Source organism: Pan troglodytes, chromosome 1 (genome assembly GCF_028858775.2).
Source record: "Pan troglodytes isolate AG18354 chromosome 1, NHGRI_mPanTro3-v2.0_pri, whole genome shotgun sequence".
In the NCBI taxonomy this organism is placed as follows: Eukaryota; Metazoa; Chordata; class Mammalia; order Primates; family Hominidae; genus Pan; species Pan troglodytes.
This window is the reverse complement of record NC_072398.2, coordinates 92,888,342-92,913,887: the sequence shown is the minus strand read 5'-3', so window position 1 is coordinate 92,913,887 and position 25,546 is coordinate 92,888,342. Positions and strand designations below refer to the sequence as shown.

Here is a 25,546-nt window from a genome sequence, read left to right as displayed (position 1 = left end):
CCGCACAGTTGCGGACCAGTGGCCTGCTGCTACCAAATCTCGCGAAACTCGTTTTCCCTCCCGGGAAGTTGCCAGAACTAACTCTGGGCAGCATGGCGTCTTTCCGGCTTCTCCAAACCCTTGCGAAAAACTTTATTGGCAAAGCTATCAGAGAACGGACAGTGTACCCACTGAGGCGGCCAAAGCTTAACTGGATCAGGGCAGGTGAGCTTACAGCTAGGAGCGTGACTGCTTTGTCCTACAATGGTCATTTGGTCCATCCTTCTGCCCCTTTCCCGCCTCCCCGTTTGAGCCAAGCCTCTTTCAGATTACTGGTTAGAGTGACTCCAGCTTTCCCTTTTCCCCCATAATTTAAACAAACAAAAAGTGCATGTGAAAGTTTCCTTGGAAAGGGCCGAGCATCACATAGGAGTAAAGCCCCGGAAGAAATGACTTGTACAAGCGTCTCGGCCCTTCAGCTCCCCTCCCAAAGATTTCCAGCTTGCATATCTATCTCTTACGAGCCAGTAACATTTATTGAACTGCCATCTTCCAGCCACAGTGCAAGATTCTAGACACACAGAGGTGAGCAAGCTAGACACTATCCCTGCCCTCCCAAAGCTCAAATGATTTTAGGGATAAGGACTCATAGAAATGAGAAGCTAGTCCCTAACGTTTCTATCTCCTGATCCTCACATTGGAAATCAGGGCAGGTGGGCTTACAGCTAGGAGCGTGACTGCTTTGTCTTGTTTTATCTTAAAACCTAAGTTAAAAAGCAAGGGTGGTTTGTTTTGTTGTTGTTGTTTTTGCCTGTGTATGAATTGTAATGAGAACATAAATTGCCCTTCTACCGCTATGCTCCTGGCTGCAGCCACCCACCTTCTTTCTGTTCCTGAAACAGCCTAAGTCTTTCCCATCCATTGGTCTTTCACTTGCTGTTCCTCTGTCTGTAACACTCATACTCCTGATTTCCCATCAGGTTTCAGCCAAATATTACCTTACCAAAGAGGTCTTTCCTATTAAAATTGTCTAATTGATTTAGTTGCTAGGCTTCTTCATTATGTTACCCCAATAGAACATAAGCTTCTCAAGGGCAGAGACCTCAACTGTCATCTTGTTCTCTTCTGTGTCTGCCTAGCTAATAATTGGTGTCCAGTAAGTATTTACTGAATGAATAAGTGTACAAATTCCATTTCTGGGTATCCCAGCCTACTCCGAGCACCCTTTGTTGCACAAATCCACTTTTCTCCCTCTGCTTTCCTGAGCTGGGAGTTCTTACACATTCCAGGTGCCTAGAATGTGAACTTACCCCTTTGCCCAGCTGCATCCCAACTTTCAGAAAGGATGACATCCTCCTCTGATGCTTTTTTTTGTCGGCAGATTCAGCAGGGCGGGGCCTGCCCCTTTAAGCTGGGCCCCACCTGCTCTGGTCAGACAGGTTTTGAGACACAGGTAAAGGGAGGGAGACAGAGAGAAATACTTGCAGAGCCAGCAGGTAGCTGGGCAGCTCCTTCCCGGACGGACGGATGGACAGACGCTGGGGACCCTCCACTCCATATGGAAAGTAAGAGGATGTCATGGGTCCAAACTGCAAGGTTTGGAGGGCCCTTGAGATGAAGGAAGGGAATCAGTCCCATCCAGAAGCAATGAGATGGAGGGCAGCAGGGAGGAGAGAAAGACAGGAGAGAAGGCATAGAAAACAGCCATGATCAGACCTAAATATCGGAATAGCAGACCCAGGCCCTGCAGAGATGGATGAGGTGGGCTAGTGAGGAGTTTGGGAACTGACCAAGTACCACTGAAGGAAGAGGGTGCCTGGAACTGCCAGCTCTTTGGGTCAGATCAGTTGGCAAATCACTGGTCTCACTTGGAATGCAGGAGGGTTCCAAGCAGGGATGTGTAGGGATGGGACAGTGGAGGGGAAGCTTCTCTGTCTACAGCAAGATCCTCAGTGGGAAAGAAACTTGGAAAAGTTCTAGACACCTCTTCTGCCTCCTACTCCTGCATTAGAGTGGCCATGACTCCAGGGGTTTTGGTGGAGGGGCATAGAAGGCGTGGGTGGAGGCTGACTGAGTTCACAGCTGCCAGGGCCTGTGTCCCTTGACTCACCCTCTCCTGTTGGACGGCATTTGATGTCGAAAGGGTGCCTCCATTTCAGCTGCTCACTTCCTTCCCTCCTCCCTCTGTTTCAGTGTCTTCCTCTGTACCACGTTCTCCCTAAGGCTCCAGAAGGGGCCAAAACCCATGAAGCCAGTTGCCCTGGAGAGTATGAGTTCTGTCAACCTGTCCTAATAACTAGAAGACAGGGGTTTCTGACAGAGCTTTCCTCTGCTCCCTGCAGGATGACATGACCTTGTGGTAGATCCCAGAACTGAGGCCCCAGGATGACAGAACAGGAGACCCTGGCCCTACTGGAAGTGAAGAGGTCTGATTCCCCAGAGAAGAGCTCACCCCAGGCCTTGGTTCCCAATGGCCGGCAGCCAGAAGGGGAAGGTGGGGCCGAATCCCCGGGAGCTGAGTCCCTCAGAGTGGGGTCTTCAGCTGGATCTCCCACAGCCATAGAGGGGGCTGAGGATGGTCTAGACAGCACAGTAAGTGAGGCTGCCACCTTGCCCTGGGGGACTGGCCCTCAGCCCAGTGCTCCGTTCCCGGATCCCCCTGGCTGGCGGGACATTGAACCAGAGCCCCCTGAGTCAGAACCACTTACCAAGCTAGAGGAACTGCCCGAAGACGATGCCAACCTGCTGCCTGAGAAAGCGGCCCGTGCCTTCGTGCCTATTGACCTACAGTGCATTGAGCGGCAGCCCCAAGAAGACCTTATCGTGCGCTGTGAGGCAGGCGAGGGCGAGTGCCGAACCTTCATGCCCCCCCGGGTCATCCACCCTGACCCCACTGAGCGCAAGTGGGCTGAGGCAGTGGTGAGGCCGCCTGGCTGTTCCTGTGGGGGCTGCGGGAGCTGTGGAGACCGTGAGTGGCTAAGGGCTGTGGCCTCCGTGGGAGCCGCACTCATTCTCTTCCCTTGCCTACTATACGGGGCATATGCCTTCCTGCCGTTTGATGTCCCACGGCTGCCCACCATGAGTTCCCGCCTGATCTACACACTGCGCTGCGGGGTCTTTGCCACCTTCCCCATTGTGCTGGGTGAGCCTGTGAGAAGAAAGGGGGCATCGGGAAGTGGACTTGAGGAGGGCAGGGCCTGCCTGGCGTGGGGAGCAGGAGGATTTCCCTTCACTTGACCTGGGCCCCTCAGGGTCTCCCACCCCCTGCCAGTCTGCATGCCCATCTCCTCCCAGGACCACCTCCACCCCACTGTGTAGAGCCCATGCACTGCCCACAGTGAACCTGCCCCCAGCTTACTGCCTCTTGCGCCCTTCCCCTGCCTTTTCTGACCCTACCCTATGTTTCCCAACTCCACCCAGGGATCCTAGTGTACGGGCTGAGCCTGTTATGCTTTTCTGCCCTTCGGCCCTTTGGGGAGCCCCGGCGGGAGGTGGAGATCCACCGGCGATATGTGGCCCAGTCGGTCCAGCTCTTTATTCTCTACTTCTTCAACCTGGCCGTGCTTTCCACTTACCTGCCCCAGGATACCCTCAAACTGCTCCCTCTGCTCACTGGTCTCTTTGCCGTCTCCCGGTAAGTTGGGGCAGAGGGTGGGGCATGGGAGAGGGGATGGTGCTAGAGAACCTAGGCATCTGAATGTCTGGAGAGCCAGGGTCAGGAGCTTTCCGGATTCTACACTGGCCCAAATGTGTGCCCTGGGGAGATAAGTCCACCTTCTCTCTTGCACCTTACCTCAGCTGGTCAGCAGATGGAAGCCGATTTCAGAGACACATATAACCATATGGAACAAGAAGGCTTTCAGGTGTCATCTAGATCAATGCACCCATTGCAGCCACTCCTGTGGCAATCTGGTCAGGTAGCTGTTTTGGTCTCTAGTTGAACACCCCCTGTAACCAAATGTACAACTTAAAAATAGATATATTTTTTCAAAATAGAGACAAGGCTGGGTGCAGTGGCTCATGCCTGTAATCTCAGCACTTTGAGAGGCCGAGGTGGCAGATCACTTGAGGTCAGGAGTTCGAGACCAGCCTGGCCAACATGGTGAAACCCTGTCTCTACTAAAAATACAAAAATTAGCTGGGCATGGTGGTGCACACCTGTAGTCCCAGCTACTCAGGAGGCTGAGGCAGGAGAATCGCTTGAGTCCAGGAGGCGGAGATTGCAGTGACACAAGATCGTGCCACTGTACTCTAGCCTGGACGACAGAGCTAGACTTCATCTCAAAAAAATAAATAGCCGGGTGTAGTGGCTCACGCCTGTAATCCCAGCACTTTGGGAGGCTGAGGTGGGTGGATCACAATGTCAGGAGCTCGAGACCAGCTTGGCCAACAAGGTGAAACCCCAGGTCTACTAAAAATACAAAAAATTAGCCGGGTGTGGTGGTGGGCATCTGTAATCCCAGCTATTCAGGAGGCTGAGGCAGGAGAATCGCTTGAACCTGGGAGGCGGAGGTTGCAGTGAGCCAAGATCGCGCCATTGCACTCCAGCCTGGGTGACAGAGTGAGACTCCATCTCAAACAAATAAATAAATAATTAAAATTTAAAAAATATAGAGATGAGGTCTCAAGGTTGGGGGGCCTGGTTGAGGGTACTGTCCTTCTCTTCCTGTTTGTCAATGAGGGGAGGGCCCTGGTAGAGGGTACTGTCCTTTTCTTCATACAAACCAAGGATGTGTGAGCTCTCCTCGCAGCCTTCTTACTCTCCACTTTTTTTTTTTTTTTTTTTTTTTTTTTGAGACAGTGTTTCACTCTTGTTGCCCGGGCTGGAGAGTACAATGGCAGGATCTCAGCTCACTACAATCTCCACCTACTGGGTTCAAGCGATTCTCCTGCCTCAGCCTCCCGCGTAGCTGGGATTACAGGCGCCCACCACCAGGCCCAGCTAACTTTTTGTATTTTTAGTAGAGATAGGGTTTCACCATGTTGGCCAGGGAGTTCTTGAACCCCTAACCTCAGGTGATCTGCCCGCCTCAGCCTCCCAAAGTGCTGGGATTACAGGCGTGAGCCACTGCGCCTGGCCCTTACTCTCCTTTCATTCAGACTTTGCCATCACCTAAAATCCTTAGGGGTACTTTGGGAGGCGGAGGCGGGCGGATCATGAGGTCAGGAGATTGAGACCATCCTGGCTAACACGGTGAAACCCCGTCTCTATTAAAAATACAAAAAAATCAGCCGGGTGCGGTGGCGGGCGCCTACAGTCCCAGCTACTCGGGAGGCTGAGGCAGGAGAATGGCGTGAACCCGGGAGCCGAGATAGCGCCACTGCAGTCTGGCCTGGGCGAAAGAGTGAGACTCCGTCTCAAAAAAAAAAAAAAAAAAAAAAAATCCTTAGGGGTATTTTCACATGAACTACTGTTAATCTAGAAGGCACCTTTGAATTTCTTAACCCAAATGCAGGTCTTTTCTTTCCATTTTCCCTAATACATATGCTCTTGTTACTTTTTTTTTCTTCTTTTTTTTTTTGAGATGGTGTCTTACTCTGTTACCCAGGCTGGAGTGCAGTGGCGCAATCTTGGCTCACTACAACTTCTGTCTCCAGGCTCAAGCAGTTTTCCTGCCTCAGCCCCCCGAGTAGCTGAGATTACAGGTGTGAGCCACCATGCCCAGCTAATTTTTTTTGTATTTTTAGTAGAGACAGGGTTTCACCATGTTGGCCAGGCTGGTCTCGAACTTCTGACCTCAGATAATCCACCCATCTTGGCCACCCAAAGTGCTGGGATGACAGGCGTGAGCCACCACACCTGGCCTGCTCTTGTTACTTTTGATACAGGATTCCAGGTAGCTCGCTAAAATAAAATATTCTTCCTATTGAGCTAAAATTAGTCTTCCTGTCACTTCTGATTGTGGTCCAGCAGTCAGTTGTCCCACCAGCCTCCTGACCATCATGCAGCCTTGCATTTTCTCCCAATAGGTTTTCCCAAAATAAATATGTTCCTGCTCATGTAACTCAGCCTCCCATCTTAAACTCCTGGGGAATACTGGTCTCAGATAGAAGTTGGCTTAAGCAGTAAAAATCATCAGGGAGCTAAAGGAAGACTCAGTGCTTGTCTGGTCCAGGCTTCCCATTTTACAAAGGGAAAATCACAACAGATTAGGGGAAGAGAGTTGCTCAGGTCAGTCGACAGTAGTGGCAGGACTAGAATCCAGGTCCTTTTCCTCTCTTATCCAGGGTCCTTTCTTCTTTACCATGGACAAGTTCATTAAGCAGTTTGTGCCTCAGTTTCATCATCTGTAAAATGAGGTCGTTATGAGGATTAAATGAGTTAATTCATGTAGAGTACTTAAAACAATCTAGTACTTGGTGCCAGGCGTGGTGGCTCACACCTGTAATCCCAGCACTTTGGGAGGCCAAGGCAGGTGGATCATGAGGTCAGGAGATCGAGACCATCCTGGCTAACACGGTAAAACCCCATCTCTAATAAAAATACAAAAAATTAGCCGGGTGTGGTGATGGGCGCCTGTAATCCCAGTGCTTTGGGAGGCCAAGGCGGGTGGATCACCAGGTCAGGAGATCGAGACCATCCTGGCTAACACGGTGAAACCACGTCTCTACTAAAAATAAAAATAAAAAATTAGCCGGGCATGGTGGCGGGTACCTGTAGTCCCAGCTACTCAGGAGGCTGAGACAGGAGAATGGCGTGAACCTGGGAGGCGGAGCTTGCAGTGAGCCGAGATTGGGCCACTGCACTCCAGCCTGGGCGACAGAGCGAGACTCTGTCTCAAAAAATAACAAGAACAACAAAAAAAAATCTGGTACTTGGTTCATTATACTATGCTGCTTCCTAGTGCAGAAGAGAAGCAGCAGTTACTCTTCCCTCCCTTTCACAGGTAAAAAAGAATAGAGGCACATGAATCATGTAATAAGTGGTCCTTCATATATTAAGAAGTGATCCTTCATATATTAAGAGGAAGTTGCTCTCCCCTCCCTCCATTGAGGGGTGTGTATTGAACATATCTTCCACGAAATCTGTGGCTGACCCATCCTCTGGGCTTCAAGCCCTCCTAGAGGTGGCTTCTTTGCTCTCCTCTTTACCTCTGCCCCTCAAATTGGCAGAAGGGAAGGTAATGAACAGGTTTGGGTTCATATCATGGCTTTGCTATTTCCCAGATGTGTGATCTTGGACCAGTCTTACTTAACCCTTGGAATCTTAGTTTCTTCATCTGCAAGAGGATCACACTGCAGCTATAAAAGAATGAGAAAACCATTTTTATATTGATATAAAATGATCTCCAGGATATATTAAATGGGGGAAAAATAAACATGCAGAGACAGTCTATATAGTATGCTGCCATACTTCAGAAAAGGGAAAAATAACTTTTTGCTCATATATGCACTTTTTAAAAAATCACTCAATGTACTATCACACTGGCTCTTCTTCTTCCTTCTTCCTCCTTTCTTTCTTCTTCTTCTTCCTTCTTTCTTCTTTTCTTCTTCTTTCTCCAAGAAAAGCACACTGGTCTTTAAGAAAAAAAGAAAAGAAAAAAATCTGCTGGGCATGGTGGCTCACACCTGTAATCTCAGCACTTTGGGAGGCCAAGGCACTTTGGTAGGCTGTGGTGGGAGGACTGCGTGAGCTCAGGAGTTGGGGGCTGCCACTGCACTCCAGCCTGGCTGACAGAGACCCCATCTCTAATTAAAAAAAAAAAAAAAAAAAAAATAGGCCAGGCGCGGTGGCTCACGCCTGTAATCCCAGCACTTTGGGAGGCCAAGGCAGGCGGATCATCAGGTCAGGAGATTGAGACCATCTCGGGTGAAACCCCATCTCTACTAAAAATACAAAAAATTAGCCAGGCATGGTGGCGGGCGCCCGTAGTCCCAGCTACTCGGGAGGCTGAGGCAGGAGAATTGCTTGAACCCGGGAGGCGGAGGTTGCAGTGAGCTGAGATCGCACCACTGCACTCCAGCCTGGGTGACAGAGCGAGACTCTGTCTCAAAAAATAAAAATAAAAAAATAATGATAATTTAAAAAAATCACTCAGTGCACAAGAAACCATAATATTGATGCCTGGGGTGGGGGTGGGGGAGAATAGGATGGGAATCGGTAAAGGGAGGAAGATATTTTACTATACTCATTGAATTTGCTCAAACATTTTAAAGTTTGTACAGCCAGGTGTGGTGGCCCGCATCTGTAATCCCAGCTACTCAGGAGTCTGAGGTGAGAGAATCACTCAAGGCCAGAAGTTTGAGCCCAGACTGGCAACATAGCAAGACCATGTCTCTAAAAAAATAAAAATAAATCGAAAAGTAAATAAAAGAGGGAAAGGAATAACATACTCAACTTCATAAAGATGTGGGGAAGTCAAATCAATCACTTATAGTAATTAGCGCTGTGCCTAATACATGTTAAGTGCATAAACTTTGGCTGTATTTGGAAGTACCAGCCATACCCACCAACTGCATCTGCCTCCCCTATCTACTCCCCCCACCGTCAGCCTATTGCCAATCAGCTGACGCGCTTCCCTCGAGAGTAGCCTGACCCTTTTCTTGCCCCCGTAGGCTGATCTACTGGCTGACCTTTGCCGTGGGCCGCTCCTTCCGAGGCTTCGGCTACGGCCTGACGTTTCTGCCGCTGCTGTCGATGCTGGTGTGGAACCTCTACTACATGTTCGTAGTGGAGCCGGAGCGCATGCTCACTGCCACCGAGAGCCGCCTGGACTACCCGGACCACGCCCGCTCGGCCTCCGACTACAGGCCCCGCCCCTGGGGCTGAGCCTCTCCGCCCTCGCCCTCGGAGTAGGGGGTAGCGGCTTGGGTCTGACACATCTTTGAACCTTGTGGCCAGGCCTGGACTTCGCCCCCAGGCCTAGGACCGCGGTGGGTGGAACCCTGCTACTGCCCCAACAGGGACTCCAATCAATCAGAGTTCTCCCCTTGCCGGAGCTGCCCTTCACCTTTGGGGCCCGAGACAGTCATAAGGGATGGACTTAGTTTTCTTGCAGGGAAAAAGGTGGACAGCCGTGTTTCTTAAGGATGCTGAGGGCATGGGGCCAGGACCAGGGGAGAGGCACAGCTCCTTCCTGAGCAGCCTCTCACCACTGCCACAAGGCTCCCTAATGCTGGTCTCTGCTCCACTCCCCGGCTTCCCGTGAGGCAGGAGGCAGAGCCACAGCCAAGGCCCTGACCACTTCTGTGCCAGTTGTCTAAGCAGAGCGCCTCAGGGACGCTGGAAATGCCTTAAGGATAGAGGCTGGGCATCACATCAAATGGGACTGTGGTGTTTGGTGAAAACCTTCCTGAGGATCTGGATTCAGGACCCTCCATGACTGGCCTATTTACTATTTACAGCTGGCCAGTCCAGAGCTGCTGCTCTTTTACCTATTTAGCCCCTGTAACTTCCCACCTTTAAACTGCCCAGAAGGCATGTCTCTCCCACGGGAAGAGGGGAGCAGACAGGGAAATCTGCCTACCAAGAGGGGTGTGTGTATGTTTGTGCCCACACGTGGTGGCTGGGGAGTGCCTGGATGGTGCAGTGGTTGATGTTAACCGTGTGTGTGTGTGTGTGTGTAACAATAAATTACTACCAGTCTTTGCTGGCTCTTTTTTCCTGTTTGTCCCCCAGTCTCGAGTGTCCCTTCCCTGTTTAATTCAGATGACGATAGAAACCTCCCAGCTCTACCTGGTGGAGTGGGGCTGGCAGGTTCCTTGGTTCCACAGCAAGGAAATGGAGCCTCAAACAGAAACTTGCCTTCCAAGCCCATCTCTTAGCCCTTCCATTCCCTGGAACCAGCCCAAGACCAGCCCAACAACACTCACACATCAAGAGACTGGAGCCCTGTGAAAAAAAATAAATCTATTTTCTTGCCTTCCAGGGCAGCCAACCAGTCAGAATGCCTCTCATTTAGGCCTGCAAGTCCCATCCAAGGGAAATGTGTGGAGATGCAAGAAGGCAACACCAAGGGGACCTTATCAATAGCCCTGTCCCCTGCCCGCCTCCAAAGTCCCCCCACAAAGTATGAAGGAAGCCCCACCTGGGGGTCTCCAGGAAGTTGACGCTGGCCTCTGAGGTTCCACAGAAAAGCAAGATGGGGGAGTGAAGGGGCCGGCTGGAACTTGATGCTCCAACCTCCAGAGTTTCGAGGCACAGCAAGACAGGTTCAGTAATGTCCTTTCCTCCAGAGAGCGGGCCTTAATTTATGGACTGGTACTCTGAGTACTTCTTGTGGTGCAGCAGCAGAACCAAGCCGCCCCCTAGCAGCATGAGCCCTGGGGCACCCAGGGCCACTGCCATGATGCCCAGGACTAGTGGGGACAAGCCGTCCACTGGAGGGAAGCCCACACCCAGGAGCATCGACCTAGAGCAAGCAGAGAGAGAGAGGTAAGCGGGCTTAGGAGGAAAGGCTGGGAGGCTCAGCCTTTGTCCACTTCAACTCCCCAAGTCCCCGGCCCAAGCCCTGGCTCTCACCAGCTGAGGTAGTGTTGGTCCCAATAGCCAGGGCCTGTGGAAGCCCCGAACGTCAGATTGAAGGCACAGAAGTTATTCTGGGACCCAAAGAAGGCTCGGACAATGGGTGACTGGGGAAGAGAGTATGCTAAGGCAGGATGAAGAGGGGAAGCTTGGCAGGGCAGGGCTGATTCTCGGCCCCCCGGCTTCTGGGAGTAAGCCACTGGTCGCCACTGTGCGAAGCCTGATGGGAGGGAGCCCCACAGCAGCTGGTCCAACTGGGAAGAAAGGCAAACAAGGGAGGGTAAAGAGGACCAACCTGTGCCCTACCCTCTTTTCCTTGCCACTCCCAGCCTTATTCTGTGACTAGCAGCAGGAGTCCTGAGTCCTAGGCAGGGCCTCAATCCCTCCTCTGTAAAAATGGGGAGTTCAACTGGGTGAGGACTGAGTTGTTTTCCAAACCTCCAAGTCTGGACTCAGCCCTCCTCTTGGCCCCTAGCCCCCTTGCAGATCTCCATCTGCCAGAGTGTAAGTCATATTGCACTTTCTGTCTGTCTCCACTGAGGGCAGAGACTGGGTCAGATTCATTAGCACAGTGCCTAGCTCTTAAACGACCCAAAGAAAGTGTTGCTAAATGGCAAATGGTTGAATGAGTTTTCGGTCCCAATGGTGTCCCACCTACATTCCTCACCCATCTGCCTCTCTCCAGGAAGCCTGACCTGGAAGACGGCCGGTGCATATTCATCATCGATGGAGTGCTGCTCCTGCATTGAGGGGCAGTCAGGGCCCTGGCCCAATGTGGCTACCTCCAGCCCAAACAGGGAACGGTTTCCCCGGGGAGAGGCTCCAACCAGGGCCACCTCTAGCTGACAGGTGTCTGCTGTGTGCAGGAGGCGAGGGGGTTGGGCTGGTCGGCTGGACCTGGAAAAGGCCTGGACCTAGGAAGGAAGAAGCATGGGAGGTGTGGGAAATAGCTGGATGCCTGTGCTTAAGGGCCACCTCCATCATTAAATCCCACCCTCACAAATCAGCCTTTTTGAGCTCTTTCCGATTTCTCACGCCTTACCCTGAAGGCCAGGCTGCCATTGGCAAAAGTCCTGGTAGGGTCGTTCATGGGGTGGCCTTGAAATGTGGCACTCAGGGTGGCAGGATCCAATGAATCAGTGATGTTGTTCCAAGAGAAATCGGCCAAGGAGTATGGAGGATATGGTCTTCCCAGAGGCTTTGCTACCGTATCGGACACATTGGTGCTGTCAAACTCAAGCAGCTGGAGGGTGGGGGTAGGGTGGAACTGGGCTTGCCTCAGTTTTTCTCCCGAGACCACACCTCCCACTCACCCCCTACCAAGGCTTTCATATCTGAGTCTATTTCACCCACCCCCAGTCTTTAGTTCCACCCTCTAATTGGGATGAACTCTCTCCTCTGCACTCTTCTCCTTGGTTCTCTCCCAACCTCCTCACCCTGGTAAAAACAAGGGCAGAAGAAAACTGAATGCTGTCCTTAGGGAGCACCATCAGGCCCCCATCGGGCTCAGGGGATAGCAGGAGGCTCCAGTTGACGCTCAGGGTGCTGTGGGGGGTGTTGGTGGCCACCATTACCACTGCCAGAGGCCCCAGGCTGCTCCACACATAGTGCAGTGTGGAATTGGTGCCCACTGCCCGTATATGAAGCAGGTTCTGCAGGGGTCCCAGCCAGTTAGGGATGACCTCCAGAGACACCTGGAACATGGAGTAGTGGAGGGTTGAGGGAACAGGATCAAGGAGAGACACAGGCAAAAGAGAAGCTTGAGGGGAGGGGGGCTTGGAAAGTGCTGGACAAAGGATGGGATTTTGGGGACTAGAGAAGAGGAATGTGTGCGGGAGCTGAGGGAACCCTGGGGTAAGGGGCAGTGGGGACAGGATGAAAAGGGGTAGGGTAGAGGGTACAGCCAGGACTCCCCTGACCCTGGTGGGCGGGTCAGGGCACAGGGCTGCGAAGAAGAAAACATTCAACACTTGCCTGGACCTGGGTCACCCAGGGCTGAGTCGGGGTCCAGACATCACCCTCACATTCGCCCTACTCCACAATCCCGTCCCATGACCCATGACCATCTCCCACACTCTCCAGGTTGAAGAACCCTCCTCTTGGCAGCCACCCTCCACCCCTAGCCCCTGGATGCCCGGTTCCAGCCACCCTGCAAGGGTAGCGTTTCCTGAAACTTCTATCGCTGTAGCCCCAGGGCCCTCACCTGGCGGGTCTTCTCCCCCAGCAGGCCAAATGGGGCTGCAAACAGAAGTAGAGTCCAAAGGAGCAGGGGGCTGGGGGCACAGTGCCCCCAACCCCAGCTGCACTCCACAGAGCCGCGCATACGGCCGCAATTCAGCCGACGGAAGAGGTGCCAGAGGGTCACATGACTCGCGTTCAGCTGATCCCTTTCAAGGGCGGAGCCGCCAAACCAGTTTTTGCTTTTTAAAAAAATTTCCTTTCGTCAGCACCATTTAATGTATTAAAGAACAGCTTTGTATTCTATCTTAAAACAGGAAACGTCAGTCTCTTACAAGTAATACAATTTAATATGGTCACAAGATTTTAAGTGAAAAAAAAACATTATTCATGCTACAAGTTTTCAGTCTTCCTTGGACAATGCCAAAAACACAGTATTCAAACGGCATGTTTTAAGAGGAACGTGAAATCTCATTTTGACACAAAGACAGGTTAAAGAAAATAAACCCAACAGGGAACTACTCCAGTACATTGCCTTAAGTTCCCGACCCTGTCCCATTGTGGAACTCATACACCTTCTTTCTACTCCAGCACATGAAACTCTGTGGTTCTTCTTCCCTGTGGAACAATGTGGTTCTTCTTCCCTGCCTAACATTTCAACAAAAATTGTAAATATTTAGAGATGTGTCACTAAATGACAACAACATACTTCCAAAAAAGCCAACTTATTTGTTAAATGTTGAAAGAAAAGGCCGGGCACGGTGGCTCACACCTGTAATCCCAGCACTTTGGGAGGCTGAGGCAGGTGGATCACAAGGTCAGGAGTTCAAGACCAGCCTGGCCAAGATGGTGAAAGCCCGTCTCTACTAAAAATACAAAAAATTCACTGGGCACGGTGGCAGGGCCCTGTAATCCCGGTGGCAGGCACCTGTAACCCCAGCTACTTGGGAGGCTGAGGCAGGAGAATCACTTGAATCCGGGTAGTAGAGGTTGCAGTGAGCCAAGATTGTGCCACTGCACTCCAGCCTGGGCGACAAGAGCGAGACTCCGTCTCAAAAAAAAAAAAAAAAAAAAAAAATATATATATATATATATATATATATAGAGAGAGAGAGAGAGAGAGAGAGAGAGAGAGAGAGAGAGGGAGAAAGAAGGGGCTAGGCCGGGCACAGTGGCTTACGCCTGTAATCCAAACACTCTGAGAGGCCTTGGTGAGTGGATCACTTAAGGTCAGGAGTTAGAGACCAGCCTGACCAACATGGTGAAACCCCGTCTCTACTAAAAATACAAAAATTAGCCAGGCGTGGTGGCAGGCGCCTGTAATCCTAGCTATTTGGGAGGCTGAGGCAGGAGAATCGCTTGAACCTAAGAGGCGGAGGTTGCAGTGAGCCAAGATTGCCACATTGCACTCCAGCCTGAGCAACAAGGGGCAAAACTCTATCTCAAAAAAAAAAGAAAGAAAGAACGGGCTAAAATTTGGTGAAATTTAAAAGGGTTGTAGAAAACTTTGGAGTGTTTGTTTTCTTCACTTCACTCTGATTTTATTTTATTTATTTATTTTGAGACAGCATCCTGCTCTGTCACCAAGGCTGGAGTGCAGTGGCACAATCACGGCTCACTGCAGCCTCAAACTCTCAAGCTCAAGTGATCCTCCTGCCTTAACCTCCCAAGTAGCTGGGACTTCATGCACATGCCACCATGCCTGGCTAATTTTTAAATTTTTTTTTTTTTGTAGCGACAGGGTCACACTATGTTGCCCAGGCTGGTCTTGAACTCCTGTGCTCAACTGATCCTCTCACATGGGCCTCCCAAAGTACTGGGATTATAGGGGTGAGCCCCCACACTAGCCATCACTCTGATTTTAGAACACAGGGCTTGTGCACAAAGGTTAGGATAAGGAACTAAAGATGCCAAAAAATACCCCAAACATTAATTGCAAAAGAAAGACTAATGTTTATGAAGAGCTTATAACATGGAAAAATATTTGTTATAAAATTAAATGAAAAAGTAGGATACAAAACTATATAAACAGTAAGATCTCAACTATGTAAAAAAGGATAAAGGAAATAGCTCAAAATGCTAATAGCGGTTGTATTTAAGTAGTGTATCTATAGTGATTTTTTTTTTCCTTTTTCCTTTTCTGTCTCTTCCAAATTTTTCTCTACTGGGGGGATTTTGTTGTTGTTGTTGTTTGTTGTTGTTGTTGTTGTTTGTTGTTGTTGTTGTTGTTTTGAGACGGAGTCTCACCTGTCGCCCAGGCTGGAATGCAATGGCGAGATCTCGACCCACTGCAACCTCTGCCTCCCGGGTTCAAGTGATTCTCCTGCCTCAGCTTCCTGAGTAGCTGGGATTACAGGCACACGCCACCATGCCCAGCTAATTTTTTTTTTTTTTAAATGGAGTCTCGCTCTGTCACCCAGGCTGGAGTGCAGTGGTGTGATCACAGCTCACTGCGACCTCCACCTCCCGGGTGGAAGCGATTCTCCCACCTCAGTCTTCCACGTATCTGGGACTACAGGTGTGCGCCACCATGCCTGGCTAATTTTTATATTTTTAGTAGGGACAGGGTTTCACCATGTTGGCCAGACTGCTATTGAACTCCTGAACACACACACACAAAATTAGCTGGGCATGGCGGCGCCTGTAATCCCAGCTACTCGGGAGGCTGAGGCAGGAGACTCGCTTGAACCTGGGAGGTGGAGGTTGCAGTGAGCCAAGATTGCACCATTGCACTCCAGCCTGGGCAACAAGAGCGAAACTCTGTCTCAAAAAAAAAAAAAAAAAAAAAATTCTTCAGTCTCTTCTTCCATCCATTAATTTTCTTTTCTCTCTCTCTCTTTTTATTTATTTATTTTTGAGATGGAGTCTTGATCTGTCACCCAGGCTGGAGTACAGTGGTGCAATCTCAGCTCACTGCAACCTCCACCTCCCGGGTTCAAGCAATTCTCCTGCTTCAGCCTCCTGAGTAGCTGGGATTACAGACATGTGCCACCACGCCCAGCTAATTTTTGTATTTTTTAAGTGGAGACGGGTTTCACTATGTTGGCCAGGCTGGTCTCGAACTCCCGACCTCAAGTGATCTGCCTGCTGCGGCCTCCCAAAGTGCTGGGATTACAGGCGTCAGCCACCGTGCCCAGCCATCCACAGATTTTCACTGTGCTCCTGCGTCAGCCGCTCCAGGTCTTTCAAGCACATTTGGATGATCTTCCAGATCGTCATAGAGTGATCTGACGATGTCCAGTCTCCTGTAATTCTTGGGCTTGACTAGGCTTCCGACAACCTGGAGGCATTGCTCTTTCAGGGTATACACTGCAGTGTGATGTTGGCAAAAACAGGCTGTCCATTAACATTGGAAGATGGCACAAACAATTCAGTTTGGTTAACCAGAAGCTTATCATGTGTCCTTGCATCTCTGAAGAGCCAAGGGTGGCTTCAGAAGTTGTGGATGCGGAAGTCCCTGCCGGGCAGCAGCGTCAGGTAGGGCAGCAGCTCGCCATAGTATTTGAGCCACACAGGCAGCACGATTCGTGGGCTGTGATTGCAGATGATGATCCGGGATAGCTCGCGTGAGTTCACAGAGCGCAGCACAGGCCATGCTGCTCCGGGTGCCATCTCCTCCTCGGCGCCCAACTCTTCCTGGCAGTACTCTTCTGGGCCTGCCTCCTGGGTGCCCGCCTGGGCCTCTAACCCCACCCCGTTCCCCGCTCTCCAGGGCATTACCTCCGAAGCCTTGACAACTTGGGCCTGCCCATACCAGTTCTTAAAGAGACTACTTCCGTTCACCCGGATTTCGGCAAGAGTTACAATGGAATCAGAAAGGCTAGGAGTATATAACCCCCTACCTGGGTGGTAAGCAAGACATCCTAGATCAGACAGACTTACTCCCAGCCTCTCTTACCTAGCCCGTCCCACTGAAGAGCTACCTATAGTGGGAGAGATCCAAATGGGACCCCAATAATACAACTGTGATAGGAAGATCCAGAGAGGAATTTGAGGGTATTCCATGAGATAGCACACCTGAGGGTTCTTTATGTCAATCTAATATTTATTGGACACTTCATGGCCAGGCGCAGTGGTTCACACCTGTAATCCCAACACTTTGGGAGGCCAACGTGGATCACCTGAGGTCGGGGTTCCAGACCAGCCTGGCCAACATGGTGAAAACCTGTCTTCACTAAAAATACAAAAAAATTAGCCGGGCATGGTGGCGCATGCCTGTAATCCCAGCTACTCGGGAGACTGAGGCAGGAGAATTGCTTGAACCTGGGAGGCAGAGGTTGCAGTGAGCCAAGATCACGCCACTGCACTCCAGCCTGGGTGACAGAGCGAGACTCCATCTTATAAACAAACAAAAAATTAGCCAGGCATGGTGGCAGGCGCCTGTAATCCCAGCTACTAGGGAGTCTGAGGCAGGAGAATCGCCTGAACCCGGGAGTTGGAGGTTGCAGTGAGCTGAGATGGAGCCATTGCACTCCAGCCTGGGCAACAAGAGTGAAACTCCATCTCAAAAAAAAAAAAAAAAAAAAAAAACTGTGGTGAAAAAAAACTGCATCTCAAAAAAGCTGTGGTGGCCCACGCCTGTAATCCCAGCACTTTGGGAGGCTGAGGTAGGAAGATCAGGAGGTCAGGAGATTGAGACCATCCTGGCCAACATGGTGAAACCCCATCTCTACTAAAAATACAAAAATTAGCCGGCTGAGGTGGTGCACGCCTGTAGTCCCAGCTACTCGGGAGGCTGAGGCAGGAGAATCGCTTGAACCTGGGAGGTGGAGGTTGCAGTGAGCCGAGACCATGCCATTGCACTCCAGCCTGGGTGACAGAGCTAGACCCCATCTCGAAAAAACAAACAAACAAACAAATAAAACACAAACAAACCAAAAAACGTAATATTTATTGAACACTTCGTTATTCGGGTTCCGGTCCAAGAAGAGTTCACAATTTTATTGTGGAGAAAAGATAGGATATGAGAAAATAGGATATGGGGGCAATACAAGTACTTGTCAAAAGAGGGAGGTGATATCTGGTGGGATGCACTTTTTTAAAATTTTTTTTTATTCTTTGAGATGGAGTCTTGCACTGTTTTGTCGGGCTGGAGTGCAGTGGCGCAATCTCGGCTCACTGCAACCTCTGCCTCCCAGATTCAAGTGATTCTCCTGCCTCAGTCTCCCAAGTAGCTGGGACTACAGGTTCCTGCTGCCACGCCCAGCTAATTTTTGTATTTTTAAAGTAGAGATGGGGTTTCACCATGTTAGCCAGGCTGGTCTCAAAACTCCTGACCTCAAGTGATCTGCCCGCCTTGGCCTCCCAAAGTGCTGGGATTACAGGCATGAGCCACTGCACCTGGCCTACTTTAATCTTATTTTGACTAATAAATGAACATGGTACAAAATCCAAAAGGTACCAAAGGGCTCAGTGTGGTATCTCATGCCTGTAATCCTGGCACTTTGGGAGGCTGAGGTGGGAGGATGTCTTGAGTCCTGGAGTTCAGGACCAGCTTGGGCAACATAGCCTGACCCCATCTCTACAAAATAATACAAAAATTAGCCGGGCATGGTGGTGCATGCCTGTGGACCCAGCTTCTCCGGAGGCTGAAATGAGAGGATCCCTTGATCCTCCCATTGCACCACTGCACTCCAGCCTGGGCAACAAAGTGAGGATAGCAACAGGAGGCAGACAAACAGACAAATCCTAGGCAGACAGGGGCAGGTTCCCGATGAAACCCCACCTTCAAGCCGAAAACAGCTGAAAGCCAAGCTACAAGTCCTGGGTAAATGCACAGGCAGGATTGAGAACCATTCTTCCCGTTTGTTGCACTTTCCTCTGATTGATCCCCACGCGTCACCTATTTTACATATACCCACCCTTCCCTAATTGGTTTGTTACACTGTCATGCCCATCTTTGAGAGGTGCCTTTATTTATTTATTTATTTATTTATTTATTTATTTTTTGAGATAGAGTCTCACTCTGTGGCCCAGGCTGGAGTGCAGTGGCGTGATCTCGGCTCACTGCAAGCTCTACCTCCCGGGTTCAGCCATTCTCCTGCCTCAGCCTCCTGAGTAGCTGGGACTACAGGCACCCGCCACCACGCCTGGCTAATTTTTTTGTATTTTTAGTAGAGACAAGGTTTCACCGTATTAGCCAGGATGGTCTCCATCTCCTGACCTCGTGATCCGCCCATCTCAGCCTCCCAAAGTGCTGGGATTACAGGCGTGAGCCACCGCGCCCAGCTGAGTGGTGCCTTTGTTTTAGCTCTTTTTTTTTTTTTTTTTTTTGCATACACTCAAACCAATCTGCACACACACACCCATTTTGAGCCCATCAAAGCCCCGGACCCAGCCACAATGGGAGAGAAACCACCTAACTTGGGAGACCACTCTCCTGTCCCTTCTCCATTACGAGTTGTTTTGTCACTCAATGAAATTCTCTCCGACCCTCTTCACCCTTTGAACTGTCAGCATAACCTCATTCTTCTTGGATGCATGACAAGAACTCGGGAACTGCTGAACGTGGGTACAAGCTGAAACACAGGCAGCCTGGGGCATGCCCCAGCCCAGCCAAGGGCTGAGCCAGTGTGCAAGCCAGGCGTGGCCAGGTGGGCTAAGTGGGCAGGGTACCTCCGGCAGCAGGCCCGGGGCGCGAGGCCTGGGCAGGGGGCATCGCTGGCTGCAGAGGTCCCCGGCTGGCAAAGTGGCTGAGAAAAATCCTGCGTCATGGAGATCTTGTCACAAAAAAAAGAAAAAAAAGAAAAAAAAAAGTACCAAAGGGCATCATTCCTATTCACGAGCAAACTGGTCCCTCCCGAGACAACCATCACTACCAGTTTGTTTGTTTTGTTTGCTTGCTCTGTTGGCCAGGCTGGAGTGCAGTGGCACGATCTTGGCTCACTGCAACCTCCACCTCCTGGGCTCAAGGAATTCTGCCTCAGCCTCCCAAGTAGCTGGGATTATAGGCATGTGCCACCACATCTGGCTAATTTTTGTATTTTATAGTAGAGATGGGGTTTCACCATGTTGACCAGGCCGGTCTCGAACTCCTGACCTCAGGTAATCCGCCCACCTCGGCCTCCCAAAGTGCTGGGATTACACGCATGAGCCACTGCTCCTGGCCCACTACCAGTTTCTTATGTATCCTTCTAAAGATATCCTATACTTAAGAATACAAATATATAGAAATTACATATAAATAATACACAGTGGTACCCAAACACTGTTCTTCAGTTTTTTGTTTGTTTGTTTTTGTTTTTTTTGAGACGCTGTCACACCCAGGCTGGAGTGCAGTGGTGAGATCTTGGCTCACTGCAACCTCCACCTCTTGGGCTCATGCTATTCTGCCTCAGCCACCCAAGTAGCTGGGATTACAGGCGTGCACTTCCAAGCCCGGCTAATCTGTGTATTTTTAGTAGAGATGGGGTTTTGCCATGTTGCCTAAGTTGGTCTCGAATTCCTGAGCTCAAATGCTCCACCCACCTCGGCCTCCCAAAGTGCTGGGATTACAGGCGTGAGCCACCACACCTGGCCCCAATTTGCATTTTTAACTCATATATTGAGGAATGTTCTGTTATCAATGCACTTGGAGTTATCTCATTCTCCTTGCAGGGGTATGTTCCATGGATCTATTTAACCAGAACCTTGTTGATGTAGTAATATTTTGCTGTGACAAACAATGCTGGAAAGAATATCCCTGTCTGAAATGGACTCAACCAAGGAGAAATACTGAGATCTCAGCATTTCATATTAATAACCAAATTCAGCAGGATACGTACCAAGGAGTGGAATCGTCAGCTCAAACTGCCCTTTATATGAGGTTTACCAATTGACACTCAAACCACATGCTTAGGAGCACATTGCAAGTGTTTACCAAATTATGCTTACATTTCCCTTTGAATAAGGTTAAGCATCTCTTCATGTTTTAGTCAATTTTTGCTCCTCTGGAGCTTTTTAAATCCTTTGCCTATTTTTCTACAGGCCTTTTCTTAATCGTCAAGTTCTAAAAGTATTATGTTGTTGTTGTTAAGACAGGGTCTTGCTGCATCACGCAGGCCGGAGTGCAGTAGTGCAAACATAGCTCAATTGCAGCCTCAAACTCTGGGGCTCAAGTGATTCTCCCACCTTAGCCTCCTTAGTAGCTGGGACTATAGGCATGCACCATCTTGTCCACCCTAAAAGTTCTTTAAGGAAATTAACTTAATGTTGTTGCAACATCTTCTCTCCCTTGTGTTTTTGCAGTGCAAACTGTATGGAGTTTCCTACCCCCTCACATTTTTTTTTTTTTTTTTGAGATGGAATTTCGCTCTTGTTGCCCAGGCTGGAGTGCAATGGCATGATCTTGGCTCACTGCAACCTCCGCTTCCTAGGTTCAAGTGATTCTCCTGCCTCAGCCTCCCGAGTAGCTGGGATTAAAGGCATGCGCCACCACACCAGGCTAATTTTTTGTATTTTTAGTAGAGACAGAGTTTCTCCATGTTGGTTAGGCTGGTCTTGAACTCCCGACCTCAGGTGATCCGCCCGCCTCGGCCTCCCGAAGTCCCCTCACATATTTTAAACCCCATATTTCTTCTAGTGCTCTTATGGTTATATTTTCTTATATTTACACCTTTCAGCTGCCTGGAACTAACTTTGTTGTAATTTAGTAGGGATCCAATTTCCTGCCTCCCCCCCAACCACAAATAGCTACTCCAGAAATAAACTCTCAAAATGTTCTCAGAAACTCATTTTTCTGGAGAAAAAAGGTATAGTTGGCTTGGCCCTCTGTATCTGCTGGCTCCTCATCCACAGATTCAACTGTGGATTGAAAATATTTGAGGAGAAAAGGCCGGGCGCGGTGGCTCACGCCTGTAATCCCAGCACTTTGGGAGGCCGAGGCGGGCAGATCACAAGGTCAAGAGATCGAGACCATCCTGGCCAACATGGTGAAACCTCGTCTCTACTAAAAATACAACCGGGCTGTAATCCCAGCTACTCGGGAGGCTGAGGCAGAAGAATTGCTTGAACCCAGGAGGTGGAGGTTGTAGTGAGCCGAGATTGTGCCACTGCACTCCAGCCTGGAGATGGAGCAAGACTATCTCAAAAAAAAAAAAAAAAAAAGAAAAAGAAAATATTTGGGGAAAAATTTAAAATACTACAAATAAAACAGTATAATAACTATTTACACAGCACTGACATTACATTAAGTTACATAAGTAATCTAGAGATGATTAAAGTATATGAAAGAAGGGCTGGGTGTGGTGGCTCACGCCTGTAATGCCAGCACTTTGGGAGGCCAAGACGGGCGGATCACCTGAGGTCAGGAGTTTGAGAGCAGCCTGGCTAACGTGGTGAAACCCTGTAGCTACTAAAAATACAAAAATTAGCTGGGTGTGGTGGCGGATGCCTGAAATCCCAGCTACCTGGGGGGCTGAGGCAGAATCACTTGAAACTGGGAAGCAGAGGTTGCAGTGAGCTGAGATTGCGCCATTGCACTCCAGCCTGGGTAACAGAGGAAGACTCTATCTCGAAGAAAAAAAAAAAAAAAGAAAAAATTATATGGGAGAATGTACATAGGTTATATGCAAATAGTATGCCATTTAATGTGTCCTGGCTGTGTATGGTGGCTCATGCTTGCAATCCCAGCAATTTGGGAGGCTAAGGCGGGCGGTTCACTTGAGGTCAAGAGTTTGAGACCAGACTGACCAACATGGCAAAACCCCATCTCTATAAAAAATACAAAAATTAGCCAGGCATGTAATCCCAGCTACTCAGGAGGCTGAGACATGAAAATTGCTTCAACCCGGGAGGTGGAGGTTGCAGTAAGCCAAGATTGTGCTGCTGCGTTCCAGGCTGGGTGACAGAGATTCTGTCTCTAATAATAATAATAATAATAATAATAATAATAATAATAATGATAATGATGATGTAAGTGTCCTGAACAGCTGCAGATTTTGGTATAGGGGAGTGTCCTGGAACCAATCCCTCACAGATACTGAGAAATGACTGTACGTTTATCTTCTAAGGTATCAACTCTGGAATCTGATAAGGCAGAATAAAAAGTCTTGACTGAGTGTAGACGGCTTAAATAGCAGTCAGGAATTCAAACTCCCACACCAGCCCCCAAATTACTGCTTTATGGCAGGGGAGATAGGACTTGATTAAAATGTAGGAATTTGACAGGGGAAGGATCATCAGCAGAGTCAAGGACATGGGAAAACCACACTCATGGAATCAAATGTTTAGTGAATAGGGTTCACGCAGGGCAGCAAAAGTGGCCTGGGCAGCCTTTCATCACTGTTAAAATTTTTGTTTGGGCTGGGTGCGGTGGCTCACGCCTGTAATCCCAGCACTTTGGGAGGCTGAGGCGGGACAGGAGTTTGAGACCAGCCTGACCAACATGGAGAAACTCTGTCTCTACTAAAAATACAAAAATAAAAAATTAGCCGGGCATGGTGATGCATGCCTATAATCCCAGCTACTCGGGAGGCTGAGGCAGGAGAATCATTTGAACCGAGGAGGCAACAAGAGTGAAACTCTGTTTCAAAAAAAAAAAAAAATTTTTTTTTAAAAAATTTTTTGTAGACAGGATTTTGCCAGGTTGCCCAGGATGGTCTTGAACTTCTGGGCTCAAGTGATCCTTTTGCCTTGGCTTTCCAAAGTGCTGGGATTACAGGCATGAGCTGCCACATATGGCCTATGCTAAATTTGTAAATCACTAAGTTCTAGACAGCAAAGTGGGGCTCTGAAAGCTAAACAGTCCAAAGTGATCTAACATGCCAGAAGGATTTACGCAGGTTTAGAAATGGCAAATAAAAACAACTAAAAAAAAAATAAACAAAAAGGAAAAAGAAAGCAGATATTACAGATGCTTTAAAAAAGAGGTACCAATAGGCCAGTCGCGGTGGCTCACGCCTGTAATCCCAGCACTTTGGGAGGCCGAGGTGGGTGGATCACGAGGTGGGTGGATCACGAGGTCAGGAGATTGAGACCGTCCTGGCTAACACGGTGAAACCCCATCTCTACTAAAAATACAAAAAATTAGTCGAGCGTGGTGGCAGGCGCCTGTAGCCCCAGCTACTCAGAAGGCTGAGGCAGGAGAATGGCGTGAACCTGGGACGCAGAGCTTGCAGTGAGCTGAGATCGTGCCACTGCACTCCAGCCTGGGTGACAGAGTGAGACTCCATCTCAAAAAAAAAAAAAAAAAAAGAGGTACCAATAGGGCCAGGCACAGTGGCTCACGCCTATAACCCCAGCACTTTGGGAGGCCGAGGCGGGCAGATCATGAGGTCAGGAGATGGAGACCATCCTGGCTAACACAAGGTGAAACCTTGTCTCTACTAAAATTATGAAAAATTAGCCAGGCATGGTGGTGTGCGCCTGTAGTCACAGCTACTCCGGAGGCTGAGACAGGAGAATCACCTGAACCCAGGAGGCGGAGGTTGCAGTGAGCCAAGATCGCGTCACTGCACTCCAGCCTGGGCGACAGAGCGAGACTCTGTCTCAGAAAAAAAAAAGAGGTACCAATAATAGTAAGGATGACTATGACACTACCCAAGTGCTTAACTATTAGAGCTGAAAACAAAACGAACCTAGACTGAGTAAGGAACAAAGGGGAGGAAAGAATCTACAAGATGTCTGGGCGCGGTGGCTCACGCCTGTAATCCCAGCACTTTGGGAGGCCGAGGCGGGTGGATCACAAGGTCAGGAGTTCGAGACCAGCCTGGCCAAGATGATGAAACCCCATCTCCACTACAAATAAAAAATTAGCCGGGCGTGGTGGCAGGCGCCTGTAGTCCCAGCTATCCGGGAGGCTGAGGCAGGAGAATTCCTTGAACCTGGGAGGTGGAGGTTGCAGTGAGCCAAGATCGTGCCACTGCACTCTAGGCTGGGTGACAGAGCGAGATGCCATCTCAAAAAAAAAAAAAAAAAAAAAAAAAAAATCTACAAGATGACTAGCTTTCCTAGGACTTTCATCATTTCTCAGGTGTTATGGGCAATATTTCACTATCTTGTTTTACTAATTAAAGAATTAACTCATCGGCAAGGCGTGGTGGCTCACGCCTGTAATCCCAGCACTTTGGGAGGCCGAGGCAGGACGATCACGAGGTTAAGAGATGGAGACCATCCTGGCCAACCAACATGGTGAAACCTCGTCTCTATTAAAAATACAAAAAAATTAGCTGGGCATAGTGGCATACGCCTGTAGTCCCAGCTACTCGGGAGGCTGAGGCAGGAGAATTGCTTGAACCCGGGAGGCAGAGGTTGCAGTGAGCTGAGATCACACCACTGCACTCCAGCCCAGGCGACAGAGCGAGACTCCCGTCTCAAAAAAATAAATAAAAAAAAAGAATTAACTCATCATCTCTGAGGAGTTAAAGCTCCAAGAGAATTAAAACACTGCAAGCAAAGAGGCAGAGATTTCAGCAAAAGGCAGGTAGGCTTATTTCTGAGTCCCCTGCAGAAGCGTATAGGCAGAGAGCTTTGGATTGACCTAAGCAGGAAGCTAAAGCCATAGGCATCTCACAAGCCCCTTTCCATCCACACCTCAGATCAGTCAGGATAGCCAGCTATAAATGCATGGCTTCCTTGGCCGGGCATGGTGGCTCACACCTGTAATCCAGCACTTTGCAAGGATGAGATGGGTGGATCACCTGAGGTAGGGAGTTTGAGACCACCCTGACCAACACGGAGAAACCCCATCTCTAAAGCATGGCCTCTAGAACCACAGTGCCTACATATGAATTCCAGGTCTGCCACTTACCAGCTTTGTGACCCTTTAACAAGTTACCTATCTATGCATTAGATTTCTCCCTCACAAAATGGGGGATAACATTACCTGTCTTAGAGGGCTGTTGTGAGGATCCATTAGTTAACATTCAAATGACTAGAACACATCTGTTAGACAGTACTTACCATTATTCTACCAAGTATTCAACTTCATGTGACTAGGTCCCATGG

The 25,546-nt window shown here is 49.4% G+C and overlaps 3 protein-coding genes and 1 pseudogene across 5 annotated transcripts in view; 1 reads left to right on the top strand and 3 right to left on the bottom strand.

The window, feature by feature from the left end:
* SMG5 (SMG5 nonsense mediated mRNA decay factor) overlaps positions 1-8,638 on the bottom strand; it is a 42,090-nt gene extending 33,452 nt beyond the window's left edge. The window contains exons 1-2 of one of the 2 annotated variants that reach the window (XM_063797019.1): positions 8,554-8,638; positions 3,773-3,927 (exon numbers count right to left, since the gene is read on the bottom strand). The gene's annotated coding sequence lies outside the window, so the exon portion shown is untranslated. Of the gene's footprint in view, positions 1-3,772; positions 3,928-8,553 lie in introns of those variants that run through there. The other variant, XM_016944774.3, reaches the window with a different exon arrangement.
* TMEM79 (transmembrane protein 79) lies at positions 71-9,565 on the top strand. Its single transcript, XM_001165258.6, has 4 exons — positions 71-204; positions 2,322-3,121; positions 3,400-3,613; positions 8,536-9,565. Exons 2-4 carry the CDS (start codon positions 2,365-2,367, stop codon positions 8,747-8,749), a joined length of 1,185 nt encoding a protein of 394 aa, XP_001165258.2. The 5' UTR covers positions 71-204; positions 2,322-2,364; the 3' UTR covers positions 8,750-9,565.
* A 249-nt stretch (positions 9,566-9,814) lies between these two features.
* On the bottom strand, positions 9,815-12,818 carry GLMP (glycosylated lysosomal membrane protein). 2 transcript variants are annotated; one of them, XM_016928943.4, is made up of 6 exons: positions 12,648-12,817; positions 11,881-12,138; positions 11,487-11,687; positions 11,140-11,358; positions 10,442-10,698; positions 9,815-10,331 (listed from the first exon to the last, which is right to left on the bottom strand). In XM_016928943.4, the coding sequence occupies exons 1-6, from the start codon at positions 12,765-12,767 to the stop codon at positions 10,166-10,168; spliced, it is 1,221 nt and encodes a 406-aa protein (XP_016784432.1). In that variant the 5' UTR covers positions 12,768-12,817; the 3' UTR covers positions 9,815-10,165. The 2 variants fall into 2 exon arrangements, with proteins under 2 accessions (XP_016784432.1, XP_016784433.2); XM_016928944.4 differs by lacking the exon at positions 10,442-10,698 and having other exon boundaries at positions 9,984-10,331; positions 12,648-12,818.
* On the bottom strand, positions 15,920-16,339 carry VHLL (VHL like; annotated as a pseudogene).